A 24,226-nucleotide genomic window follows, 5' to 3' on the forward strand; every position below is an offset into this window, starting at 1 on the left:
GGATAAGAAAGAGCCCGCTCCCTCATAAAGGTCTTATGATCCCACGGTTGGCCATGACCGTAGGGTTCATATTTGATAGGCTGTTTGGACCGTCTGCTACTTCACCCATTTACCATGACCCATAACTAATAGGCTGGGATCTCACCTTCCACTCTTACAACAGGACAGGCTTCCACAGTTCTCCAGACAAACACGTACTCACAGTCATCCAAAAGCTGAAACGTTGGCGAGCCCTAGAATACAAGTCAACAGCTTGCTTTGCTTCCCACTTACTTATTTTTAAAAATTAATCAAATTATAGCCACAATTAATATCCAATCTTTAATATCCATGAGCTAAATAGACAGCCTTTATTTAACATCTAAGACCTGGGGAAATTAGTACATTCACATCAAACCTAAGCAATGGACAAAAATCCACAAAAGCACAGGCAAGTTTTAAATAGGCTGGAAGATCTGGAGGTTAAAGAAAGATGGAAAATAAAATGACCTAAAGACAGAACCATCATGGCAGATCTGACACGCACCGATATCTGGGCACACTCGAATGTTATCCTGGTGGAGAAGCGCTGGTTCCCACACTTGTCCCCATTGACATACACGATGCTCAGGGATCCATTCGCTGCAGCTTGAGGGCTGATTTGCACCACGCCTAGGTTCCAGCTGTTGTCTTCTGACACCAAGCAGGATCCCACTGCGCTGCCTGAAAGACAGGAAAAGTGGTTTTGAGGTGAAGAAGGGAAGGGAGGGAGGCTGACCTTAAGTCAAGTGAGCAGATATGAAGAGACTGGCCACAACGCACCATGGCATCCAGGAATGTATGGGAGAGGATTGCAAACGCTCAAGTAGAACGTCCTCTTCTTCCCATCAACTGAGGTGTCGACAGCGGTCCAAGGCTTCCTGACTGTGCTTAAACCACTTAGATCATACTCATTTCCAGCCGTGTCTGAAACAACAACAAAAACACGTTGCCATCTTGTGAGCTCCAAAGACCACCTTTCACGCTGAGTAAAGTCTGCAGAGGAGTGAACCTGATATTCCCAACAATAAGCAATAAGAAAATCTACAGGAGGTAGAGAGGTTTTGCCTATGGAATCACACACCCTCTCCATCCCTCAAAACTGCCCTTCACAATAGGGCGTGGTGGTGCACACTGGTAATCCCAGTTACTAGGAGGCCAAGGCAGAAGGATCACATGAGCTCAGGAGGTCAAGGCCATACTAGGCAACACAGCAAAACCCTGAAGACCTGCCATTCACAAGGAAGCACCATCACTGTGGAAGTGGCAGGGCCAAGCCCATAGAGACCAAGGGTATCCTAGGACACTGTTCAACTTCCAGGGTATGACGTATGGAGTTTTAATGCCTTTTTCTTTTTTTTCTTCCTCAAATAAGTAGCTCTGGAGATAGGCATAGTGGCTCATGCCTGTAATCCTAGCACTTTGGAGGCTGAGGCAGAAGGATCACTTAAGGCCAAGACTTCGAGGCTACAGTGAGCTATAATCATGTCACTGCACTCCAAACTACGTGACAGAGCAAGACCCCATCTCAAAATAATAATAATAATAATAATAATAAATAAATAAATATGTATATATACATGGAGATCTGAAATTCTGAAAGAAAGGTGTGGGGGAAAGAGAGAGAGAGAGAAAGGAAGGCAGATAGGCAAGCCCTGGCAGTGTTTAATTTTTTTCTCTGAGTTTTCTTCTTTGTTCCCAAGCAGGATCTGATCCAAAACATAGCTTAAAACCATTAATTAACATATCCAGATTCTCTTCAAGAGAAACATTAAAATTCTAAGCATCATCCAAAGAAAACTGGTAACAAAAATGTCATGGTGCCTAGAAAACAAAACATGCATTCCACACATACAAATATACACACAAATACTCCCTTCTCCACCTCACCGGTGACTTGGCAGTCCACTGGAGAAGGAACACAGGCCAACGCAGTCTCAAACTCAAAGTAAGTGTTTCGGATCCCTCGCCCAGAGTCGATGTCTTGATGCAGGAATCTAGGGGTTCCTGGGTAGATGTCATCATTGCAAAGAAAGCGGATGATGAAAGCATCATTGGAACCTGTGGAGCAGGAAGGTCCGATTTCAAGAAACAGAACAGTCTTCACACCGCTGCCCATAAACACAGTGCAGCAGGAAGACACCACCACCATTGGTGACAAGCTACACAGCCATTTATATGCTGAAACCATTGCGGCAGGGGTGCCAGCCTGTGTCAAGGGACTACATGTGAACACAGAGTGGTCACATTTATTGCAACAGTGGCCTGTGTTAGGACAGGTTTATATCGCAAGCCTAATGTTTTGGCATTCTTACTCTTCCAGAAAATATTCAAATCCCACACGGTTTGTCAATCCAAATGTTGAAAACAATGTCAAGCTCATCTGATAAATACTAAGTTCCTACTACACACAGGAGTGAAGAAACAGAAGAAATCCTCCCCCTCGTGCATGCTGGCTGCAGAGCGGGCAGCAAGCACAAAGCCTGGGAGGGAACGAGGGCAAGATTGGCTTCTATCACTTCAGAAACAGGGGGGCTGTGGGACTGAGCAGAGGAAGCAAGGAGTGATCACAGAAAGCCCCAGGGGTGCCCCGTGGTCACCAGGAGAGTGAGGGCTTCTACTCCAGGTGTAATACAGAGCCACCGGGGGGCTCAAAGCTGGGAAGTGACATGACGCAACACTTCAAAAACATCACCAGCTGCTGTGTTGAGTATGGACTGCAGGAGCCGCCCTTCTCCTCGGAGGCGATGCCTTCCAAGACCCCCAGGGGAAGCCTGGAACTGAGAACTCTGGATATACTATGTTTTTGCTATTCATATATACCGATGATGGAGTTTAATTTATAAGTTAGGCACAGCAAGAGATTAACAATAATAAAATAGAACAATGACAACAATATATTATCATAATAGTTATGTAAAGGTGGTATCTCTCTCACTCTCTCTGTCTCTCAGAATATGTCAATAATTTTGGACTGCGTTTGACCACAGAAAACGAAACCATGGATAACAGGGGACTCCTGTATTCTGCGAGGCAAAAACAAGAAGAGCAACAAGGAGGCTCCTGCAGCAAGGTGGAAGGCGCAGACTGGGTGGTCAGAGGGTGTGGATGTGTCCACCCAGAAAGACATGAAGTCAGTCAGCCTCAGAACCACCAGAAAAAACAGCAGGGTTCCAAGCTTACCTCTGGTGGCAAAGGGGGGTCCTTTGTAAGTCAGAGTGAGGAAGCCCTCAGTGGACAGCTCGAGGCTTTTCTCGACTCCGACTGGCCTTGCCGGCTTCAGATTCTTCAGCTCTTCGGTCTGGGTTTCTGCCTCGCAGCCGGAAGCAGGTTTTCCCTCGATGGTCCCGCAGACTGGCATCGTGCCGCAGACATTAAACTGTAGACCAGAGAGGAAGAGCCACACGAATGAATCAGGCTAGGGAACTTAACCAACAGGATCCCTGGTGACCCCAAACCCCACTAGGTTAAATGTTTGCTATCTACCAGTCAATGGACTGACTTTTCATGTGTGAGTAGTTAAGTCAGTATGTAAGATAAAGTTCAAATCCCAAATAGCAATATCCACACATTGTCTCAAAGCTTCAGTACACATCTTTGTATTTAACATAGTCCTGCATCTACAAATGGTAAGATCTACTGCAAGCAATGATGTACTCTATATGAGAGGATAGAAAGAGGCCACAATTTTACAATATTTTTAATTATGAGAAAGTAGATAGAGTTGACATCATGTTAATTACAAGTACACATGAAGTGATGTCCCATACGTCTTAAAGATGTTGCTATCATCCCAATGAAAAGTAGCTAAGTTTGCTGTAGCTGTGAAAACAAATGGACTGTGATCTTTGATACAAAAATACATAAAGGAACTAGACTTCTCTCCATGTGTTCACTGCTAACATTTAGACAATGAACACAGAGTTCAGAACTACGTGTAGACAGTGCTTTCCTTAAAGACCAAGAAGTGGCCAGTGAGGACTAGATCCCACCCAAGTGCTCTTGCAGTCGTGTGGGCTGCGACCAGGGGTCCTTGGTTTTGGAAATCGAAGGCAGGTTCCCTTTCCTTCCTTCAAGGCCTTGCCTGTAAGTTAACAACAGAGCTGTGGGGGACACCACTCAATCAGCTGTCCAGCACTACACGCCCCACCATCCAGTGTTCAGGCCTCCTTAGTGATGCCCCACCCAGCAGCTCAGCAGCATGCAAAGGCCACTGGGGAGTATCTGGGGGCAGTTGAGTCCAGCAGGATGGGGTGGCAGGAATCCAGTGGGTCTGCCTAAAATGCCACGTCGTCAGCTGGCAGCCAGTAGTGTCCAGTGTAGATGGGCTCCTGGCAGCACACTGGCCAGGCCCTCAATCCTGAGAGCCTCAGCCCCTTCCAGTCAGCTCCATTCTTACTTCTGTTATCTAGAGTCAGTCTCTGCTGTCCGTTATCAAGAACTGTGACATGCAAATGCTACCTCCTCACACCCCTGCTAGTGCACAAGGCAGAGCCTCTCTGATCTGCTTCTAGCATGTTCTCCGTGGCATTGAGTTACCTCTCCTAGCATATTTTCTGTGGGGCTCCATGAGGTTCTTGCCTTCCTCTCGCACTACTATAGGCAACTGAACAGGCGCTTGCCTATTACGTGCCTGAGATATACCACACAGTATAAACCAAGCTCTGCAGCAGTTTGTCGGTAAATCAAACAGTTTTAGAATTAACTGTTCACATGGAGGCCATTATCAAACACATTCTGAAATGCAGAAAATCCATGCAAAATAATGCTGGAGGATTGGGGGGACGGGGGGACACAGCCAAAGTGCCGCTAAGTGATAAGTCCTGTTCAGGTGTTTCCTGGGATGTGGGACAAGCTATACGCTCCTTTGCATGTGGTATTTTACCTACAAAGTTCTCCTCTGCATCTAATTGTTATAAGACAGCCTCATCCCAACTTCTTGCTCAAAGCTTATTCTTAAGTTCCAATGTGGATTTTGCTACAAGAATTTAAACAAACCAAAAATCAAGTCTTTATAAAAGCTTTCTCTCTCTCTCTAGCAGAGACTAGCTTATAACAGAATGGCATTAACATGGAGATTTTCCACCTTATGTCTCCAGGCATACGATGAGGCCTGTCTTTGAAGGAAGTGGTCAGAAGATACCCGAACACAGCACCCCTACTATATACACACACACACACACACACACACACACACACACACAAGTTTCCCTTTTACAGGGTAATGTAATTATCACCTCCTCCTGACTAGTGGTCCTCAAACTTCAGTGGGTATCAAAATCACCTGAAGGGCTTGTTAAATCGGACTACCAGGTTCCACCCCAGAGTTTCTGATTCACGAGGTCTGGGGTGGGGGCCCAAAAATCTGTATTTCTAACAAGTTCCCAGATGACACTGCTGCCACTGCTCAACACACCAGGAACAACTTAATATTCGAAGCATAACAGTCCTCACGGCTCAACTGCACCAGGGCAGTGGCTTGCCTTCATTTCCCTCTTCAGGCTAGACCTTCCTATCTCCTCCTGAGTGACAGCCGGACCACAGCACCCCAGGCAGTTCCTCAGGACGCCTGCCTCCCCACATCACCAGCTGCAGGCGACTTTACTGCACTCTTTCCTCACTTCAAGCAAAGTGGAAACTCATCATATCACTCTTACCACAAAAGTCTTCCCAATGCCGGAGACCACATATCCTTGAGAAGTGTTTAGTGGGTTAAGGTTAAACACAAATCCACTGTTGGGGTCCCTTATAGAGCAAGCCTACAGGAAACAAAAGGGGAGAAGAGGCATGTTCAAACCAATTCAACGGCACACAGAAAGCCCCTCCAGAAACCTGCACATGTGCACTTCACAAAACTGTTTCTCCACTTACTTAAAAATTCCCCCTATCAGAAATGTAGCCCTGTGTGTACCCCACAGCCTCTTCAAACACAGCACCTGGAGTGTACCAGGTGTGAGACCAGACTTGGAGATGCTAAGTTTACCTGAAAGCTCTTGGGGTACTGTATGTAACTGAAGAAACTGACTACAGCTGAACCCTAACAGAAAAGTTAGGTGGGGACCATGAGACCTATCATTATTTTTTAAAGTATTATTAGTTTTAAAGGCTAGCCAAGTGCAGCAATGAGAAGGGGGAAGGCATTCAATCTGGAACTGTGAACAATCAACTGAGAGAACTCACTACCTTTGGACCAGCCCACAATTAAATTTTAAAGAAAACAAACATCTTAAGATCTTGTATTGCATTTTCTGTTTCAACTATTCACTTTAAGGTAACGATGGGAGTATGATCAGGTACTCTCACATGATTACCTCTCCTCTGGTGTATTTAACTTTGCCCTGGGCCACCCTGTATCCACCAGATGCGGGAAATGGGGTAGTAGCCACAGCCCTAGAAGCACTTTCTGGGGACAGAGTGCCCGGCATCCCACCATCCTGCCCTCACCACGCACCCACGAAGCCAGGACCATGCTGGACTGTTGGCTTGGATAAACCAGTCTCTGCTATCAGAGTCGGCAGCCCAGCAGAGAGTTGAGAAAACAGAGAGAGGGAAACATGTCCCACAGTAAAGAAATACACAATGCTGCCAACTCACACCTGGGGAGGTTCAAGAGCACATCACTGAGCAGCTGATGGCTACCCATTGCGGGGCATTCAAAGGCAGAGCATGGGCCTACACCAAAGAGTGGGTGGAGCAAAGGCCACAGCAGGTGCTGAGGGGGTAAAAACCCTACCCTACAGACAGAGTCATGTTAAAACCTACAGGCCTCACACTGTAGGCAGGATTATGTTAATGTACATGGGCTTTACCCTCTAGGTGACAGGCATTGAGGGTTAGATGTGGAGGGACACATCAACCAGTTGCCTCTGGTGGTAATGCAGAGCCCCCAGACTCCCCCTCCCATGCCACTGTCACAAGGAAGGGACAGTGGGAGGCAGGAGAAAGGAATTTACAGTGAGCAGGGAGTAAAACCGAGGCACCTGGTTCTTATTCCAGGCTCTGGGAGGCTGTGCTGAGAGAGAGGAATGCAGGATGATCCTGCAGGAATGCATCCCGAACCCCAGTCAATGCCTAGGGGACAGCGACATAGCAACTGACTCAGAAAGCCAGCGCTGGGGTCAGGCTCAGAGCTAGGATCCCCAGGTGGGCATGTCCAGCAGGCAGCTCAGCAAGAGACCAGGTGACAGCACACATACCTCGTCTGTGTCCGTCATTGTCTGGATAGGACAGGCAGCCTCTGTGTTCCACAGGAAACTGACCACACACTCCCAGTTGAGAGAGAAGATGGGGTGGCTGTTCTGCAAGGTCAAATCCACAGTAAAAGTCAAGAGGATAACATGGATCCTGATCTAACCAAAAGAATACCACTCCAGTGCACAAAAGAGCTAAAATCTACTGAATGTTTGTCATGTGTCAGTGAGGCATTTAGTGTTCATTACCTAATTATAATTTAATGCTCTCATCACCACTTTGATGGAGACAATATCTCTTCTGCCTGAATGTTAAGAAGTTTAGAAATCAAACCAGCAGTAAATGATGGAATTGGGGTCTAAACCTAGGTCTGAGTCCAAGGCCATGCTTCGAGAAACACTACACCAAAAGGCGAGCACAAGAGGCCAGACACAAATAGACCACAAGACTATACAATAGATTTCACTGATGTAAGCTCAGAGTTAGGTGAGGCTGTTTGTGAGGTCAGGAGGGTGCTGAGAAGTGACAAGAAGAGCACACCAGGGACCCTCGCTGGTGCTCATGTTTCTTTCTTGACGTGGGTTCTGGTTATACAGCCGTGTTCACTCTGTGAAAACTCACCCAGCTGTTATTAAGTTATGGCATGTTTGCCCTTGTGTGTGTGTGTTTCAACCAAAAGTATCCCCTCTGCATCATTACCTTTCTGTGAGAGCACCACTCCCACCCGGGTAACAGCAGCTCGTCCACTGGAATGTTTATCACCCACCAGGTACTGCACTAAGAGTTTTGTTAGCATTTCTCAACTAAGCCTCATGATGGCCCACGAACTGTGTCCCAAAGGCACCCACAACCTACAGATGAGAAAACTGATGAACAGAGAAGTTAAGACACCTGCCAGGGTCATGGGTTAAGAAACGATGCTCATCTGACCTGAGTCCACACCCTTACCCACTGAGGGCTCTCTAACCTGTAAGCCCGCACCCTCCCTGGTCTCAGCAATTCTAACAGCGGGATAAAAATGCACCTGCCCCTTGTACCCTAGTGTGGCTGTGAAAAGTGAGCTTCGACCTGTGAATGTTCTGCAATTTGCAAACCCTCTGCGAGCGTGGTCCTCTTTCTTCGTTCGGTGAGTGTATTTCCTGGGCCCCCACCATACACCAGGCCCCATATCAGTGCTGAGACATATAGTGACAATGTGAATTTCCTCTGAAAATAAAATAAAAACTAGGAGTTGAAGAACTTTCTGGAAGTACCCAGCATCTCAATGGCAACAAGAAACCAGAGAGGGAAGGGGTGGTCCTGGGCAGGAGACACACAGACATACCCAGGATGCAGAGACTGCCAGGCTCTGCCATGCAAGCCCAGGATGCCTTCCTGATACTAAGGAAATGGGCAGCCCTAAGGTCAGAAGAACTGGAGTATGTACACACAGTCTTCCTGACAGAACAACATCCTCAGGGAGCACAGGCCACTTGGTTAATTGGTCACTTCATCCCCTTATCAGAGATCTTCTGGAACGTTGAAGACAGTATCTCTTTGAAAACAGTACATCAGTCAATGACTAAGAGGACCAATAGGTCCTCTGCTGGGCTGATGCAGAACGGGAAATCCATCTCGCTGGCTCATTTCAGCGAGGCTAGAAGAAGCTGCCACAGACCCTTGGCAAGTTGACTTGATTGTTAATGATTCCATTGATAACAACCATGACTTCCAGTCTATATTCTGGATTTACCTCACCATTTGGTAATTTCTCAAAAACATATGACCCTGGTATAAACTTAAAACTCCAGGTAACAAAGCAATTAGATTTGAGACAAGGAAAAAGTTCTGGAAATGGACACTGGTGATGTACACACAACACTGTAAACGTGCTTAATGCACCTAACCAGAAAATGATCAAAATGGTCAATGTTATGTTATATATATTTTGCCACAATTTGAAAACAGAAGCAACTGGGACTGTACAGAATGGTGCCATTGCATCTTCATGTAGCGTTTTCTCTGCTGTTCGCCCCTGGCTAAGGAACTCGGGACCAATGGCAACCCCAACCACCTCCCACTTCCAGTCTTTCCTTCTTACTCCTATTTCATTCCTACCTTGTCCCACAGTGCGTCCCTCAGGGTTCACACGAGGGCCTGAGCACAATGAGGCTCAGCTTCCTCATCTGTGGACTTGGGACTGTTGGGGTTTGGAAAGCGACACCCCAAAGACTGGCGCTTTGATGTGCTGAGAAGCTGCCTCAGATCAACGTCCTTCTGACCTCGTCTTGCCTTCCTTGGCCCCTACAGTACACCATCACTAAGGCCCATTCCACTGCCAAGATCCTCAGATCATTCACTCACAAGAACTGAAAGGAAAGATGGCACCTGCACAGCTCAGAGAGAAAATCCAAATCTACAGAACACCAGACAGCAATGTCATACCACAGCCTCTAACTCCACAGTCAAAGATGAGGCCTACACTTCAGAAATCACAGCCACGAAAGAGCCATGAACGTGGGGCTGGCCCACTCACATCTATACCACACAAGGAACTTAGGCAGCACCAGGGCCAACCTAACTCCTCTCCCTACCCAAGAAGCGTTTATTTTTGTTAAGAGATGCATAAGAGGGAGCTCAGTCAGTCAAGACAAAGCCAAAGCAATGAAGACCGCAGCATGCAGGAGCACCTTACCAGTAGGCCCCTGGAGCAGACCAGATGGATCCTTGTGGTATAGGTGGTCCGCCTGCCATCGCTGGTAGTACAGGCTGAGCCATTCACGTATTCCAGGAGGAGGCTACCGCTGTCCTCCACCATAGGGCCCGTCTTCGCCATTCCCAGGTTACTGATGGCGATCACCTCAGTAAAGGAACCCTGCGAGGAAATGGTCAGTCTTGTTAAGCTTTTCCTTCTGAAGATAAAGCAACTAGCTTCTTTGTTACTGATACAATTTATTTGTTATTTGTGCTAGTTACATTCTTTAAAGGTACAGTAAGCAATAAGTTATCAAACACCAAACCATCACTATTAAGGGAAGGATGTAAAGTATCTATACATACAGTCACAAACACATAGTATGTATGTACATACACAGACGTACAATCTCACATATGAAACTGTCTATACACGGTTAACAAGAATCACATTCTGGGCAGAAGTTTAGTTATAGTTAAGCATTAATCAGGCTATACTTTGGCCCGCTTCCTCATAACCAAAAGTTACGCAGCACTAGATACCAACCATCTGCATCCCTGTTGTACCTATAGACAGAATTTCTTTCTTTTTTTTTTTTTTGAATCAGAGTCTTACTCTGTCACCCAGGCTGGAGTGCAGTGGCACACTCAAAGCCTCTGCAGTTTCGACCTGCTGGGCTCAGGTGATCCTTCTGCCTCAGTCTTCCAAGTAGCTGGAATTACAGGCACGCGCCACCATGTCCAGCTAATGTTTTTGATTTACTGTAAAGACAGGGTCTTGCCAAGTTGCCAAGGCTGGTCTCGAACCCCTGGGTTCAAGCAATCCTCTCGCCTCTACCTCCCCAAGTGCTGAGATTACAGGCATAAACCACCACACCTGGCTTATAGACAGAATTTCTGACCTAAGAGGTACAAGGTTTTTGTTTAAGCATTGCTCAGGATGTTCAGATCCTGAATTCCACGGGAGCAGCTGATACCAACTAGCCTGCAGACCCTGACAGCGGAGCAGTCAGGGTGACAAGGCAGCTCCTTCATCTCCCCATTCCATGCCTCCATCCTGCACTCCTCAACCAGTCAAGGACACCCACAGCTCAGCCCACTCCAAACCCTGAACCCAAACCCCCCAGGGAGGTGGATCTGAGGCTTCCTCCTATCTCCAAGTCCAGCTGCCCTACAATCATTAACTTCTTTCTCTGCTGCAGTCCCCAATGTCTTGGTATATTGAATTGTCGTGCACTGGCAAACAAACTTATTACGCATAGATTATCATCCTAAATCCTCAAAACAACTCATGCTGATGGATTCTATTTATCTTTTAAAAAGGAAAACAAGGCTCAGAAGTGTTAACGGACTCCCCTGAGGCCACCCCACTCTGATGCCAGAGCTGGGATTCACACCCGACCAACTGGCCCCAGAGCTAGAGCTCCCACACTGCCCTGCCCCACCGTCTCCATCCTCCGGTTATCTTGGTGTGAGGCCAAAATAAGAGGGCAGAGCATTGTCCTGGTCAACGCCAACCAGAAACATACACATTGGCCACTACACATGTCCAAGAACAACTAACAAAGTGCTCCATATCAATTTGGGGTTACGAATGTTAGTGAGTAGGCAAATCCACAGACACAGGATCCAGGGAAAATGAGGATGGTACTTTGAGGTCATTGCTCCACTAATGAACACATGCTCATGTGCAGGGTCACATAACCGGGAACTTAAAAGTTTAACCACCAGGGCGCACTCATCACCTTCCTTTAAAAAAACCTCCAAGCTGCCACTAACCTAAGCCAAGAAAAGTACATTCCGACATGCTATTTTTACAGAAGCCAACTCCCAGAGCACACAGACATCTTATTTTAAGACTGACCATACACAATGACCACAGGCAACAGGCTTAAAAGCTCCAGTGGAGGCAGCATCAATTCAGGCATGAAGCATTGCTCGGCACCTCAGATGGGTGCTCACATGTGGACCCCGTTCATCCACAGCAGTGCTCCCAAATGGCTTTCTTTCCCCCTAATAATCCAGAAGCAAGAGGTTCTGGAAGCAAAAACTCTCTGTGAGCAGATGCCTGCTGAAGCACTCAAAGAGGTTTCTGAATTCAGGCTCTGCATGACCGTTAACCATGGCATTTTCTGTGTTTTAAGTTTTGAATCCAAACAGTAATAGGACACACATCTGCTCAGGAGGCAGCTTTCTTACAGAGACCCTGCTCTTACTCAGGGCTCTGCTCAAGCAGCCAGGCCTGCTTTGATCTGGGCGTCCCAAAATAACCACCTCCATCTACTAAGACAGGGGCTGAGGAGGAAAACAGGGACTGGCAGTGGAGGACAGACTCACTTGATCTCGCGCATATTTCATCTGACAAGCTGACGCGTAGCGATCACAGCCTGGCACTGGATTCAGAGGCCGACACACGTTGATGTAGTATTTTCTCCATGTGACATGCTCCCCCGCGTTATCCATGGCATACCAGTTACTTCCACGGCCACCTTCAGATTTTGCGAGACTAAAATTTCAAAGCAAAACATATGCTTTCATTTTTTTATTTTTAAGTTGGAGTCTCACTCTGTCGCCCAGGATGGAGTGCAGTGGCACACTCACGGTCACCCCAGCATCGACCTGCTGGGCTCCGGCGATCCTTCTGCCTTAGCCTTCCAAGTAGCTAGAACTACAGGTGTGCATAACCATGCCCGGCTAATTTTTGATTTATTGTAGAGACAAGGTCTTGCCAAGTTGCACAGGCTCATCTTGAAACCTCAGGCTCAGGCAATCCTCTTGCCTCAGTCTCCCAAAGTGCTGGGATTACAGGCTGAGCCACCAAGCCCAGTCTTATTTTTTTATTTTTTCAAAGTAGGACTTATTGAGAGGACAGAAAAGTTCCCAGAGTGGAAGAGGACCCAAGGGGGTTGTCCCAAAATGTATGCTTTTAAAGGGTTTACACATTTCAATCTGACAATTGATTTCTACCAGTTAGGGAAATAAAGATATGAAGTGACAATGCCCACCGAACAAATGACAAGAGTGGGCTCGCCATGACTCATGACACACCATGATGACGCACAAACTTCACTCAACTCAGTGAGCTACAGACCTTAAAGCTGCCCCCCATGCCTCTGCACTGACATTCAGTGTTTTAAATGATGAAGGGAAAGGCTGAGCTCTTGCTGCAGCAAAGACCAGGTGATATCTGGAGGCAACCAGACCATCGTTAGAGTTCATTCTCCTGAGAACTCCACTCGGCCCTGCAGCCCCAGAGTCAGCAGCCCTCTCCGTCGGCAGCTCAGTCACATTCTCAACAGCAGCCCCCATGACCTCAGCATCTGTGCCAGGCCCAGAACAGGGCAGCCACCCCTGACTCACCTGGAGAGATCATACTGCTCCAGCGTGGAGGGGTCAGTCACCACGCACTCCAGGGGCTCCTCTGGGCAGGCATAGCTGGTGTACCACCGGAAGTTGTAGGTGGAGTTATCCTCTTCCTAATCCATGACGGAGGAGGACAACAAGAAAAAGACAAGTGACACAAAGCCAGCAATCAGAAAATGACAAGGGCATTGTTTGCAATATAAACTGCATGAAAGAAAGCTTACCTTCATCCATCTCCTTTCACTGAAAAAAAGATTGCCTAGTAATGAATTAAAATGGAAACAGAGCCTCTGCTAAGTAGGAACAAATGATGATTTTGATGCTTTTCCATGTTTTATACCCAAAACCAACAGGCTTATGGCTATCATTGAGGTGTACAGCCCACCAAATAAATACTTATAAAACAAACACTACCCTATGTACACTGGAAAATCTAAAAGGACAAACTGTGGTAATGATTTAGCCAGAAACCCAGACTGATGGTATCTCTGCTTCTAAATAAAGGGCCCCAGCCAGGTACAGTGGCTCACACCTATAATCTGAGCACTGTGGGAGGCCAAGACAGGAGGATCACTTGAGCCCTGGAGTTCAAGACCAGCCTGGGTAACATAGTGAGATCTTGTCTCCACAAAAGGAATAAAAAAAATAGCCAAGCATGGTCGCGCATGCCTGCAGTCCTAGCCACTCAGAAGGCTGAGGAGGGAGGATTGCTTGAGCCTAGGAGTTTGAGGCTACAATAACCTGTGATAGTGTCACTGCATTCCAGCCTGGGCAACAGACTGAGACTCAAACTCAAAAACAAACAAACAAACAAAAACTAATTAAAGAACCCATGACAGGTCTGTGTACCCCCAGTGAGCCCAACACAGGACAGTCCCTACCTGATATTCAGGGAAGCCTATTCCGGCATCTCGATCACAAAGGAAAGTGATCAGCGTAGCTCTGGGCGTGTGCCTCTCATTATTATAGGGTGTGCCATCTCTGTAGTTCAGCTGGATCATCCCATCATAATATGACAGTTTTGCGTTGCTCAGTCCCAAGTTCCAAGTCTTCCTGTCACTAGAATACACACACATTTCTCTCAGCAAAGACCCAATGGGCTGAAGCATGCAAGGCTGCGACACTGGAGGGAGGACCAGTGTGCAGCACAGAGAGACCCCGGGACCAGGCCCGGGTTGCAGAACACAGGGGTCTGCATTGGGCTCTCTAACTGCAGGGGACACCAAGACCCAAATCTCCTCTCAGCACCGCTGGTTTATACAACTCATTTCATGTGAACTAACACTACACGGAATAGAAAGACATGCACACAAGTATCTTGGAGCTGAGACGCACAAATACAGAGAAGCAAGGCTCATCATTGCCCTTCTCCCGGATATTAAACTCCAAGCATCCTTCAGGTGTTAGGTCAGTGTTTTAGATGCTTGTTGTAAAGCAATGACATTAGGAGAGAGAACACATCTGTTCCTGAATAGAATACGCTAACACAAAATACCTAAGAATAAGCCCAGAACTGAAAAGCCACTTGCCTTTTTGCCACCTGACATGCCCCTGAGTCTGGCTGACAGGATTCCACAGACACTGTACCACAAACATTTATGTAGAAGTCATACTTCTTCGTCTCAACTTTGTAGGCACCGTTTTTCTTTGTGAGAGGTGACAAATCAAAAGAAAACCCTAAGTAAGAATAAAAACAATAAAAATACATAAGGTGAACCAGAAGACAGTCAACAGGGTGACCTGAGCCCACAGTTTCAAAGGGAGAGATTCTTCTTCCCAGAGGCTTCCTAACAGCAGAAAGAAACTGAAGAGGCAGAAAAGACACTTCCCCCTTCAGGTAGCCAGAACTGTAGTAACTATTACTAGCATTTCCGTTGGAGATGGACTCAACACCATCATTCCCCTTCTGTTCCATTAACCTAAAACACCATTCCAAGTCCATAACGTACAGCTCACAGTGAAGCTCATCAAAGCCCACAACTGCTGGTCTAAAAAGCAATCAGTAGGTTCAAAGAAAGATGACCACACTGTAGTGGACTTCCTGTAAGGTCTCTAACATAGTAGCCTTCGTCGCTAGAATTCATGTGAAAAGTCTTTTCAAACATGATTTATTCCCTTTTCAAACATGATTTGTTCATAAGGTTTTGCACTCAGCAAACTTATCTCAACAATGAATTTAAGACAGTACTTTCAGTGTCTTAAACATAGCTCCAAACTTTAGATTTTCAGAATTTTGGTCAAACAGCATTAACAAACATGCTAAAGCAGGTTACCTCTAAAACACCGAGAGAGAATGTTTAGGAAAAACCTGAGTGGTTCCCAGTGACACTACACCACAGAGCTGCTGCTGAGGCACATACCTGCCTGGGAGTCAAAGACCGTGCAGTTGTCGCCTTCCGTCCTGGAGAGCACACAGGCAGCAGCCGTGTGCCACTCAAACTCGTAGAAGCAGCCGCCGTCCCCCGAAGTTCTCAACACTGGAGCACTTTCTAGATCGCCTGTCCATGGGGAAAAAAGAGCCATCACTAATCCGTTCATTTCTAAACGTCTTTCCTCATTCTTACTCTGTTGAAAATAGACCTGGAAGGGGCAGCGGGAAATGAGGTAAGACACGGTGGGTCAAAACATGGTCCTACAAATACCACACGAGTCCACTTATAGGAAGTATCTAGAACGGTCACACCCGTTGAGATACAAAACAGAAGGGTGGGTACTAAGGGCTGGGGAGGAGGGAACGGGGAGTTATTTGTTCAAAGAGGACCGAGTTTCAGTTTGGGAAGATGAAGTAGTTCTGGAGATGGATGGTGGTGATGGCTGCACAACAATGCAGAAGTACTTAATGCCACTGAACTACACAATTAAAAATGGTTAAGACAGTCAATTTCATGTTACACATATTTTATCCCAATTTTTTTATGGTAAATTTTATATTATGTTGTATATTTTACCAAAATAAAAAAAGAAACAAAATGGTCCTAACTTTTGACCTTATCCCACAGCTGGGAACTTAGCCAAAGGAAGTCTTTCAATGGGAGATAGAGAGAGGATATGGAACAGCACAATTACCAACACTGGAAATATACTATTAAATGTTTTAAAACAGTAAAAACTACACCACATCAACAAGAAAGTACCTAAAATTTATAAATAGAACTGTGAAACAAAAAGAATATTCACATAATACTACATTTTAAGGAACAGTAAAATAAAAATTTTGACTCTGTAAAGACTACGTACAGAGATAATGAAAATTAACATTCTCTTTAAGTAGTGAGACCATGGACAACATCTTAAAACCATTATGATTCTCCCCCCCTTTAGAGAAAGTTAAGCAACTTGCAGGACAGACCCCATATCAATCTTAAGGATGACATGCTCAAACACAATTCCCTTTTGATGCCATCAGTCTCTCCATTTCTGAATTGCTTTTGGGTGAGGACAGGGAAAAAAAATCCAGTTGACCCGTGTCCTATCACCAAAGATTCTGGAACCTAAGATGCTTATTAGCACCACCCCTTTCCATGTGATCACCTTTGCAGCAATCGATGAGCAACAGAGAAATGAAGAATGCAGGGCCTCTGGCAAAAACCACTAAAAGATTTCAACGTTTTTAAATTTTTACCTGGCTTGCAAACAAGTGTGATATTAGTTCTTATTTTCTTGTTGGAACCACAATCGTCCCCATCTGAGTAAGAGAGTTGAATGTTTCCTTTCTCTTTTGTAGGGGAAGAAATAAATTTTCCCAGATTTTTACTTCCATTCTTATCTGGAAAAGAGAAATGGAGGGGAAAAACATAAAACGTAATTAAAGGTGACCATGATGCAGACAAAGAGGTTAAAAAAAAATCAGTCCCAACTCTGCAGGTGCACCGTGACCCCTTTCCCAACCTGTTTTTCTTGGGTGACATGTCTGACTGAGCAGTAAACAGCCACACTGAGGCCTCCAAGGCCGTCTACAGGCTTAGCAGGAAAGTGCCGTGACTGACACACAATGCCCTCCATGGGTACAGTGCCCTCCAAGGGCAGGATGGCTTGCACGTGCGCCATTGCCATCTGTAAAGTGACACTAACCTGCATTTTCTAGGCCTCAGCTATCCTGAGACACAAAGTCTTTTGAAAGCCCAGCTCAGGAGGTAGTTTGTCTCATGACCAAAGCAGAAACTAACTAAACCTGTTTAGCAACCTAAGCAGGGACCACTTACTGCTTGTTTCAGTTGCTTTTTACTACAAAGTTTCAAAACTATTTTTCAAAGTCCTTCTTAAGTAAAGACACAGACACCCTAAACTGCCTTTAAAGACACACCACCAATTGGGAATTCTAAGATCATTCTTAAAATCTAAGCAGGGCTCACAATTTCTTACTGAATGAATGTTTATAGTGGTTTCTCATTACTCTTAACACCTGCCATTTTCAAGGTGAGTCCCTAATGACACAAATGGATGTGCTAAACATCTACATCAAATTCAGAAGTCTCTGTATGACAGCTGCAGGACCAAAACAATTACACAAAAGGCGCCTACAGGGACAGGCACTCTATTACTAGGGCTCTGAGTGAGATTATAAGCAACAACTGTGAAGCAACTCCAGGCAGGGGAGGCATTTAAAAAAAATCAACATCAACTGTACACAAGTACTGGTAATGTGACTCCTCAACCTACACACTGAGAAGATGATCAAGTATCTTCCAATGAGGTTCCTTCTGTTCCAACGCGGTTCCTTCGGGATTTCAGAGTGCATCAAGCAGTGACCAATATATGAGTCACTCAAAAAAATTTTTTTTTTACCATTCCTTATATGCTGAACCCAGAAAGAAGAGGTTCTGATAAACCACAGGAGGATTTTTTAACTCACTCCAAGCAGGCTGTGGCAAATTTGGCATGCCCTGGAAAAGCATCACCTACAAGTTCCCCAGGCATGACTCACCCACTGCGCACACCGCCGCATCCTCAGGACAGCCTTTCGCCTTGCCCTCCTGCAGCACTCTGTGACAGATATTGATGAAAAAATGCTTCTTTTCTGTTTCTGTCTTGCTGCCATCCACGGCCTCCCAATTCTGTTCTGGTTCTGTAACAAAAAACAAAGAGAAAGTTTCCTTTAGCCAAAAGTAATGATAATTTCTCTGTGAGTCACTCCATAAATTATGAGTAAGCCAAAGGTCAAGGGCCCAAAGCACACTAAGCATTTGGTCATCCAACTCTCAGCGCTCACGTTTCTGGAACAAGGCAGAATGAGGCACGAAGACTCCCCAGGATTCTCAGGTTTCTCACATGGTGTGGCAGAAACAAACTCTACCCCATACTTCTTCCGAAGATTAGACTTAACTGAGGGACAGAGGATTAAGCAGCAAAATTCTCCCATACCCCTGAGTGTGAAATTAGAAACTAAAAACTAAATCGGGAAGCCAGCCTGTATCTTGGGGCCTGGCAGAATGGCATGCCATTGATAACGTACCCGATGTCAGCCCCCGCGGAGGCCTCTCTGCAGCTAAAAGAAACCTACAGCCTCTCCCATGTTTGCAGACCAAGTGCGGGACAAGATGCCTGGGGCCATGAAAGACAAATGAGAAGCATCTGGTGGCTACAGTCACAAGGCTCATAAGCCAGTCAGAGTGGACAGACGCTGCCCAAAGCCCTTCAGGAGAGAGAGCATATGCTGACAGCGACAACCACAGCAAGCAAAGGAGTGCTCACAAAAAGCAAACCACCCCCTAAACAATCAACAGAAGGAAAAACAGAACATGCATGAAGGCTGTGAAGATGTTAAGAACACACATTCTCCTTTGAAAATGCTCCTTTTGCAAGCTAGGAACTGGGACTCAGAAGACAAAAACCCCACAACCCATCCGTGGTAGCAAAATACTTTCAGAGAAGCACATTCTGACACCAACAGCATCAAGTGACCACACATGACTGTGCGTAGAAACCTAAACCTGCCCTAAACACTGAAAGTCTGGGCTGCAGTGGGGTAGGTTGTCCAGTCCTGAGACAGGACTTTTTAAGCAGCAGGGAAGGGTTTTGCTCATGCCTCACGGCTTCCTTAAGCCTGTCTACAAGACAACTGCTACAAAATACTCCAGATTCCTAGAGACCAAGACTGTGTTGGGAAGTCTATTGAGTGAATTAATGTATCTCTGCATCCTTCACAGATCCTAGGTTGTGTTCAAACCTGGAGAACATCTTGCTCAAGCAAATGTGGATGCGGCAACACCAGCCTCAGTCAGGTCTCTGATTCTGAGATTAGATCTTTCTCTACTTCAACAGAAAACCAGTTTCTTCATTAGCACACATGGACCAGAATTTAGCCGCTGCACTATTCCCAGCAGCTCAAGGGTGTTAACCACTAACACACAGCAAGCACGTCCTGCTGAGGGAACTCACTCAAACATAGCAGCGACAGCAGAGCCCTCAAACACTTCACAACAAGGGAATTCCGCCTCCAAACCAGATGGGACTCAGAAGATGTGAATAACTTCCATAACAGTGTGCAGTAATGTGGCTCTCCCATGTGTGATTACATGAGGGAGGCCCTCTCTGCCTTGAGTGCAACCTCCACCCTTTGTACACCTAATTCCAGGACTGCCAAGAGGGTGGAATCAGAAATGCTCCAGCGAGATCAGTTATGCCTCATAGAAGCTCCCATTATTATTATTCCATCTTCTCTGTTTCCTGCTAAATTCCAAGCCTGTGAGGGCAGGGGTTGTGCTGTCCAGGCCAGAGCTGGGTCCTCAACTCCTTACCCAGTACCTGCTGCATGACAAATACCAAGCCTGCTTGGCAGGACTTCACCGCACACCAAGCCACAATGACAAGCCTGCCATGCATTGAGGCAGCACTGAGTATACACCCGCTTCCAATCCTCACAGAAGAATTCAAGGGTAGGGGGTGTGAATCCCCAGATAGGAAAGAGGCAGTGAGATAAAAGAGTGAAAACACCAAGGTCAAAATCATGAGCTCCACCCTCTGAGCCTGAAAGCTCCTGTGTTCTACAGGAACACTGCCTACAGGAAGGCTGTTTTAAGAGTCGAAATGTGGTTGGGCATGGTGGCTCATGGCTATAATCCCAGCACTTTGGGAGGCTGAGGGGAGAGGACTGCATGGAACCCACAGGTTCGAGACCAGCCTGGGCAACTGTGACAAGACCTCATCTCTACAGTAAATCAAAAATTAGCCAGGCATGGCGGTGCATGCCTATAGTTTCCAGCTACTTAGAAGGCTGAAGCGGAAGGATCGTCTAAGTCCAGCAGGTTGAGGCTGCAGTGGCTGTGAGCATGCCACTGCACTCCAGTCTGGGTGACAGAGTGAGACTCTGACTCAAATAAAAAGAGTTGATATTTAAAAAATAAACAACTTCTAAAGAGAGAGCACAAGACCTGACACTTTGCCGGGAAGGAATAGTTTGTATCAAACTACAGTAAGAAGACCCAAGGTAACCCAACTAGGAAATGGTAACATTGGTCTCAAATTTAGGTATTTCACCTCCAATCCAATGCTCCTAATAACTCGTATGGCTACATCAAAATGTAAGAAAAGGGCTGTGACCCAATTAGTTGACAAAGAAAATAGTAACATCATTTCCAAAAGTATTTATGGGAAAATATGCCATGCACACACGGACTAGTAGCCAAATGGCAGGGTGGGCGTTACCTGCATGGCGGGCCAGCGCCGACAGGTCGTAGCGCTTCTTCCCATCAGTGGCACCACAGAGGAGGTCTTCCTTCTCTTTAACACAGGCGTATTTCGTGTCCCATGTGAAGAAGTAGGTGCAGTCAACCTCCCCAGTGAACATAGGCGCTCCTTTCCCATCATTACCTGTACAATTTGGGAGAAGAAAATAAAACTCTATCATGTGACTCAAACCGAGGAAAGCTGAGGAACAGGGTCCAACAGTCACAGCACTGATGCCAATCATCTATTTAAACACTCAAGTCCAGATTTTTAGAGCCCCTGGGGGTCAGAGATCAGAGAGGCTTCTTTAGGTTTTAGATGCTTAACCCTAAGTCCTCCATGGCAGGCTGACATCCCTTTCATCTTGGGAGAGATTGACAGAAAGTTGTGTACGGCGCATTCACTGATAAGAAGCACACACATGAGGAATGGGAGGGCAGCGAGCAAGACTTTGTTGTCCCCCAAGTGGATCACAGACACCTCTGGGTAAGACCAGGGATTCACAGAAAGGAAGGTGGAGGCCAGAGTTCTAGGAGTTCCCTGGAACTCAGCCCAAAAGCAAAAGAGCAGAGGATGTCTATAGTCGCTCCTAGCGAAAGCATGTCAAAATCCTGTGCCAACCCTGCCATGTTAGTGGCACACCTCCAAGTGGGACAGGCAATAGCGCATCTGTCTCTGAGACCCTCCTCTAATCAAGTCTCTTCCTCCCCCTCCACCCAGAGTGAGTTCTACAGATGTCCCATCCATTGGCCAGAACAGGTCAGCACTAGCCTGAAAACCAGCTCTTCCTGGGCTGCTTCCCCACCCCACAGAGCCTGGGGTCCTACAGACTTCACTGACTTTCCCCTTGCTGGAAATCCTATCCCCGTGCCTTTCCAGGGCTGCAGGCATAAAGGTCCTTTTTCCATCCCTTGATGGCTTAATCATCCCTGTCTTGACCTTCCATATGACTTGCCTCCCTGAGGTTTGGTGGCCTGAGTTGTGTAATGTTCCAAGGGCAAATGATACTTCCATTTTAATTTCTACTAAATCTTTAATATGATAATCATTACAATTATCATACCAGTCACAGCAGCTAGCCTGTAGGAGCACAATCTGAGCCAGGCACTGAGCTAAGTCTCTCAGCTCCAAACAGTTAGCTGCAGAAAAACAGGCTCCGTTTGAAGCGTTCCATACACACAGTCACAAACCATCAACGGACTGCATATATGACAGCAATCCTGTAAGATTATCATACCACATTTTTCTGTACCCTTTCTATCTTTAGACACACAAATACTTACCATTATATTAACACTGCCAACCATGTTCAGTACAGTCATATGCTGTTCAGGTGTGTACCCTGGGAGCAACAGGTTCTCCCATACAGCCTAGGTATGTAGGAGGCTGTACAATCTAGATTAGTACAAGTGCACGCTATAATGTTCACGATGACAAAATTCACCTAATGATGATATATTTCTCAGAACAATCTCTATCGTTAAACAATACATGACTGCATTAACATACTCAATCCTAAAACCCTATGGCAAAGGTACAGCTTTAGTCCCATTTGGTCGATCCAGGGTGGCTGAATAATTTGCCTATGCTTTCATAACCCAAAGGAGAGGAGCTAAGACTCAAACCCAGATGGTAGGCCTCAGCCTCAACCAGAACCAAAAGGCAAGACCTCCCACACCACTGCAGGGTTTTTCCACTTTTTTCTTTGTTTTTTTCTTCCCCTGTGTTTTTTGTCTAGTTGGTAAACTCGTTTGGTTTGGTTTTGAGTAAGTACTTGAAGCCATCATTCTGTTTAAGAATGGCTTCTACCTTCCCCTCCTGGGTGCAGACGGTAACCTAGAGTCCACCACCCCTAGCTGGGACCCTGGCACTCCACAGTGCACTAACTCAGAAGTAAGGACATTCCATTGTCTCGTTTCAACCCACCTCCATGGTTTACGCAGTTTAATCTGACTGGATATGAGTTTCACTATTTGGAAAAGATTTGTGTTTATGCAAACATGAACACTCACCATGTTTTCCTTTTACCAGCTAAGTTTACAAACAATTAAACACCACTATGAATGGTCCTAGCAGTCATCTCTACATTTGAGCTGGTTTTGCATCTGAGACTTACTAATGACCTGCAGGCAGAGTTCATTTTAAATAACCACTGCTATGTATTTCACACGTATTCTTATTTAATTCCTCAAAGAATTTCAGCAGAATAGTAAGCTCTGCTCCCCTCTACCAACTTTGGTTTGTTTTTAGAAACACTGGGCTTTGACTTCAGAGATCACTGTTCCAGGGCCTATGGTTTCTGTCCACCCGTCAACAATGTTAGCATTAGTTCTGCACTATCTCTCCCTCACTCACAAGGTCCCCAAGGCGCCAGCCTGACTCCCAGGCTCCAGTTTATTCTGCAGCACACCACTTCACACAGTCTCATGGTCTCTGCATTCCAGCTACAGAGGAGGGGGAGTTTTCCAAGAGAACCAAGGAGCTCTCTGTCTGAGGAGCTGGTGGCAGCAGCCATTCCTCTATTTCTTGGTGGCAAAGACAATGCTATCTATTACCAAACTGGTTTAATTTTCCCTCTATGCACATAACTAAACTCCATTTCCCAGCCTCCTCTGCCTTTCAGGCTGAGCCAAGTGACTTAGTCCTTGGTATATATATATATATTTTTTGAGTTGGAGTCTCACTCTGTCGCCCGGACTGGAGTGCAGTGGCGGCTCCCAGCCACCGCAGCCTCGACCTGCTGGGCTCCGGTGATCCTTCCGCCTCAGCCTTCCACATAGCCGGAATTACAGGCATGCGCTACGACGCTCAGCTGATTTTTTGATTTATTGTAGAGATGAGGTCTCGCTGCCCAGGCGGGTCTCGAACCCGCGGGCTCAGGCAATCCACTCACCTCAGCCTCCCAGAGGCGCGGGATTACAGGCTGAGCCACCAAGCCCGGCTGGTATATTTTTTAAAAAGAAAAAATGCTGTTCTCATTTTGAAGTCTTGGAGGCCACATCTACAAATAGCAGCAACACAGGACGGAAAGAGTGTGAGTAACTGAATGGCCATATGGAGCAGAGCTCCCACCTGCAGCCCCATTCCCAAGGACTCACACCGAACTAAAGAAAATAAACCTTTAAAGTACCAAGCCAGTTAAATCCGTGGGTTTTTTCTTAGCCTATTCTAATTTTACTCTTCCCAAAAAATTACCTAATGTCCTTATTTTAAGGGATCACCAATAATAGGATATTACTTTACAGCCAGCAAACTAGAAATCACTGAAAGAAATGGTTAAAAAAAAATATATATATATATAGTTAAATGGCTAAAA

General features: G+C 46.1%; 1 protein-coding gene across 1 annotated transcript in view; it reads right to left on the bottom strand.

The window, feature by feature from the left end:
* The window catches only part of IGF2R (insulin like growth factor 2 receptor), a gene marked incomplete at its 3' end in the record, with an annotated part of 92,307 nt that overhangs the window by 26,733 nt on the left and 41,348 nt on the right, over positions 1-24,226 (bottom strand). Inside the window, exons 11-26 of the mRNA XM_008074381.1 lie at positions 20,890-21,054; positions 18,170-18,310; positions 16,868-17,011; positions 15,606-15,743; positions 14,775-14,922; positions 14,127-14,304; positions 13,243-13,358; positions 12,220-12,388; positions 9,884-10,063; positions 7,215-7,316; positions 5,676-5,777; positions 3,202-3,397; positions 1,909-2,079; positions 802-945; positions 527-702; positions 146-233 (exon numbers count right to left, since the gene is read on the bottom strand). Of these exons, the coding sequence (XP_008072572.1) occupies positions 146-233; positions 527-702; positions 802-945; positions 1,909-2,079; positions 3,202-3,397; positions 5,676-5,777; positions 7,215-7,316; positions 9,884-10,063; positions 12,220-12,388; positions 13,243-13,358; positions 14,127-14,304; positions 14,775-14,922; positions 15,606-15,743; positions 16,868-17,011; positions 18,170-18,310; positions 20,890-21,054 (2,358 nt within the window). The remainder of the gene's footprint in view (positions 1-145; positions 234-526; positions 703-801; positions 946-1,908; positions 2,080-3,201; positions 3,398-5,675; positions 5,778-7,214; positions 7,317-9,883; positions 10,064-12,219; positions 12,389-13,242; positions 13,359-14,126; positions 14,305-14,774; positions 14,923-15,605; positions 15,744-16,867; positions 17,012-18,169; positions 18,311-20,889; positions 21,055-24,226) is intronic.

The sequence above is a fragment of the Carlito syrichta genome, unplaced genomic scaffold, assembly GCF_000164805.1.
Source record: "Carlito syrichta isolate Samal-C Ts95f unplaced genomic scaffold, Tarsius_syrichta-2.0.1 Scaffold316421, whole genome shotgun sequence".
NCBI classification, from domain to species: Eukaryota; Metazoa; Chordata; class Mammalia; order Primates; family Tarsiidae; genus Carlito; species Carlito syrichta.